General features: G+C 37.7%; 1 protein-coding gene across 1 annotated transcript; it reads left to right on the top strand.

Annotated features, from left to right (window-relative positions):
• The first annotated feature begins 616 nt into the window (after positions 1-616).
• Positions 617-1,810, top strand: cUnh15orf61 (chromosome Un C15orf61 homolog). The gene is made up of 2 exons (XM_079465430.1): positions 617-1,325; positions 1,432-1,810. Exons 1-2 carry the CDS (start codon positions 983-985, stop codon positions 1,557-1,559), a joined length of 471 nt encoding a protein of 156 aa, XP_079321556.1. The 5' UTR covers positions 617-982; the 3' UTR covers positions 1,560-1,810.
• The last annotated feature ends 684 nt before the right edge of the window (positions 1,811-2,494 follow it).

Genomic DNA, 2,494 nt, shown 5'->3' with positions numbered 1-2,494 from the left:
ACACACTTGTAACACAAAAGCACCTACACATTTGTTATAATGCCCCAGTTGTCCCTAAATATTTCTATAGACCTCTTCGGAAAACCTACAGAACACTGGTCGGAAAGAACTTCCTGTTTCAGTTATAAACACTGCACAAACATTTAAAAACAAAATAAAACAGCTAAACATTTATAACCTAAACAAAATGTTAAACAAATATCTTTGAAATGTATATACACATGAATAAAAATGAAACCGGAGGTGCTGCTGGACCAGTTTACATTCAAAGTAGTCACTTTTATCAATTAATTATGAATATTATTATAATTATTAATACATTTTAATGGAATTTTCTTGTTTTACATTTTGTATTGATCTAAAATATGGCAGCCTACATATTTCTTTTTAAAATGCCAACAATGAAAGATAATAAATGGAAATCTTATTTAATAAAAAAATCTTCATTTAAATGGTATTAAGTATATCCATTACATCGAATCAACGTTTAACACATTTTAGTCAAAACGGAATGTGAATGGTCTTCTTTATCTCAAGTAGCTCATAGGAACAAAAAAGCGCATGGTTGTTTCTTCCCGGAGAAAACCTCTATCGTACCAGAGAGGGGAATGTTAAAACCATTGTCTTTCTTGGGCAAAGAGCATATCGTAGTAGTGTATTTTTTAGTAGAAAGATGAGGCGTAACGAATTACATTTGTAATGCAAGTGTTTGCCTATCGAGTATGAAAGGCGCTTTGGTAAGTTGTGTAACATCCACTGCACTGACAAGCAAACTGTCCTTGGAGGTGCCAGTCTTTTATGACCAAGATAAATGCTCTACTAGTATTTCTGTAGGCTGTCGTGTAACGCATCGGTTCTCTTTGTTTCTCATCGCGTTGGTTAGTTTCTGTGTTTTTGACGAATGACGCGACGTAGCGCCAGCTGCTGTTAAAATAATTTCTAGTAATCACTCGACATCACGCTCTTCAGAGTTTGTTGTAAAATGACAGAAGTTCTTCGGAGGATTCACAGTCTCTTTCTGAAGGTCGTGCTGTTTCCCAGCACGTTTGGGAATAAAGCGCGTCGTCCCGCATCTTCAGAAGTGTTAACACGACACCTAACACAGCGCAAACTCCCCCCGTGGACCTCATTCTGTGTGCGCTACCGTTCTGTTATCAATGACCAGTTCGGGCTGTCCCATTTCAACTGGCAGGTGCAGGGAGTAAACTACCACATCCTCAGGACGGGCGCTTTTCCTTTCATTAAATACCATTGCACCAAAGCACCTTTCCATGACATGCGGTTTGAGAATGCTTTTTTTGGTGCACTAAAAGTAATCAATCTAGGTCAGTTTGAATAATTCATTTATTGTCAAAATTGTTTACTTTTAATATTTTAAAATCTGCATAAAGCTTATTTCTAATACTTATTATGTACTTTTTATTCTTTCAGGTATTCCCTGTCTGGCTTATGGCTTGGGCTCTTGGGTGGTAGCTAGAGTCACGGAGGACGTACAGACCTCTGCCGGTCCTGTCACTGTTTACTTTGCATACAAGGAGGTGGAAGGTGCTCAGTACTAATATCAGAGACAATCTGACACGTCGTGCATTCTGTTTAATGGACTTATTTGCACCTGTAAATAATTGTCATTTACTTTTTAGTCTCTGGAAATGTATGCAGGCGGCCTGCAGTCTGAGTAAATGTAAAATGGCACTTTTCCTCCACACATAATACAATTATTTATTGAAAATGTTGGCAAGTAAAGGTTTTTGAAAGTAAATTGTAACATTATTAAAATAGATTTTAATAAAATGAAAAATAAATCCTAATGTATAAAGTCATGATTAGTCAATCGTATTTGTCATGCCTCATACGTGTTCGTTGAAGTTTACAAGCTACACAACTCCTTGTTTTCCCACTTGTTTTCCTCCTTAAAGCTAATGCAGAATTTTAAATACCTTCAGCTCATTTATTTAAAGTCAAATTAGAGCTCGCTCCCTGCCTGGCGTATTGTCAATAGGAAGCAAGAGGGATTGTTTAAAGGACAGGTCTGATAAAATGGTTTTTAATTACAATAGAGAAAGTGTGGCCTTCATTGAGAGCCCTCCCTAACCCTCCCCACCGCTGTCATCCTCAGATGCTTTGATTTCTGATAATGTGCTTTGCTGACTTGGCGTAGCTCGGGCTCCCTTCTGCGGAATCCTTTGTGAGATTGGGTTTGACAAACTACCATATTGATCCTCTACAAGTCTCAAAGCATTCTGCTTAGCACATTTATCAGAGGCTTTAATTTTCTTGCCATGCCGCCTTCTTTTTTCTAGCAAACATCCCACGGTAATAATTTCAGGTATTACATGCAAATCAATGGACCTCTTGCCCTTTCTTTTGCACACCGTAGTTAAGAGGGACAGGGCGGATTTGATTGGATCATTGTATGATGACTAAATCTACTATGTGCAATCTTGGTTTTGTAGGAATGGTGTCTATTTCAAGCCATTAGTGTTATAATGAGTAC

This window comes from Barbatula barbatula (assembly GCF_947034865.1).
Source record: "Barbatula barbatula genome assembly, chromosome: 10".
Lineage (NCBI taxonomy): Eukaryota > Metazoa > Chordata > Actinopteri > Cypriniformes > Nemacheilidae > Barbatula > Barbatula barbatula.
This window is presented reverse-complemented; position numbering and strand designations above follow the sequence as displayed.

Excerpts from the sequence above, each read along its gene's own strand:
- cUnh15orf61 (XM_079465430.1), top strand. The coding sequence starts at position 983 with ATGACAGAAGTTCTTCGGAGGATTCACAGTCTCTTTCTGAAGGTCGTG. Across the intron at positions 1,326-1,431 it reads ACTAAAAGTAATCAATCTAG|GTATTCCCTGTCTGGCTTAT; the intron begins GTCAGTTTGAAT and ends TTATTCTTTCAG.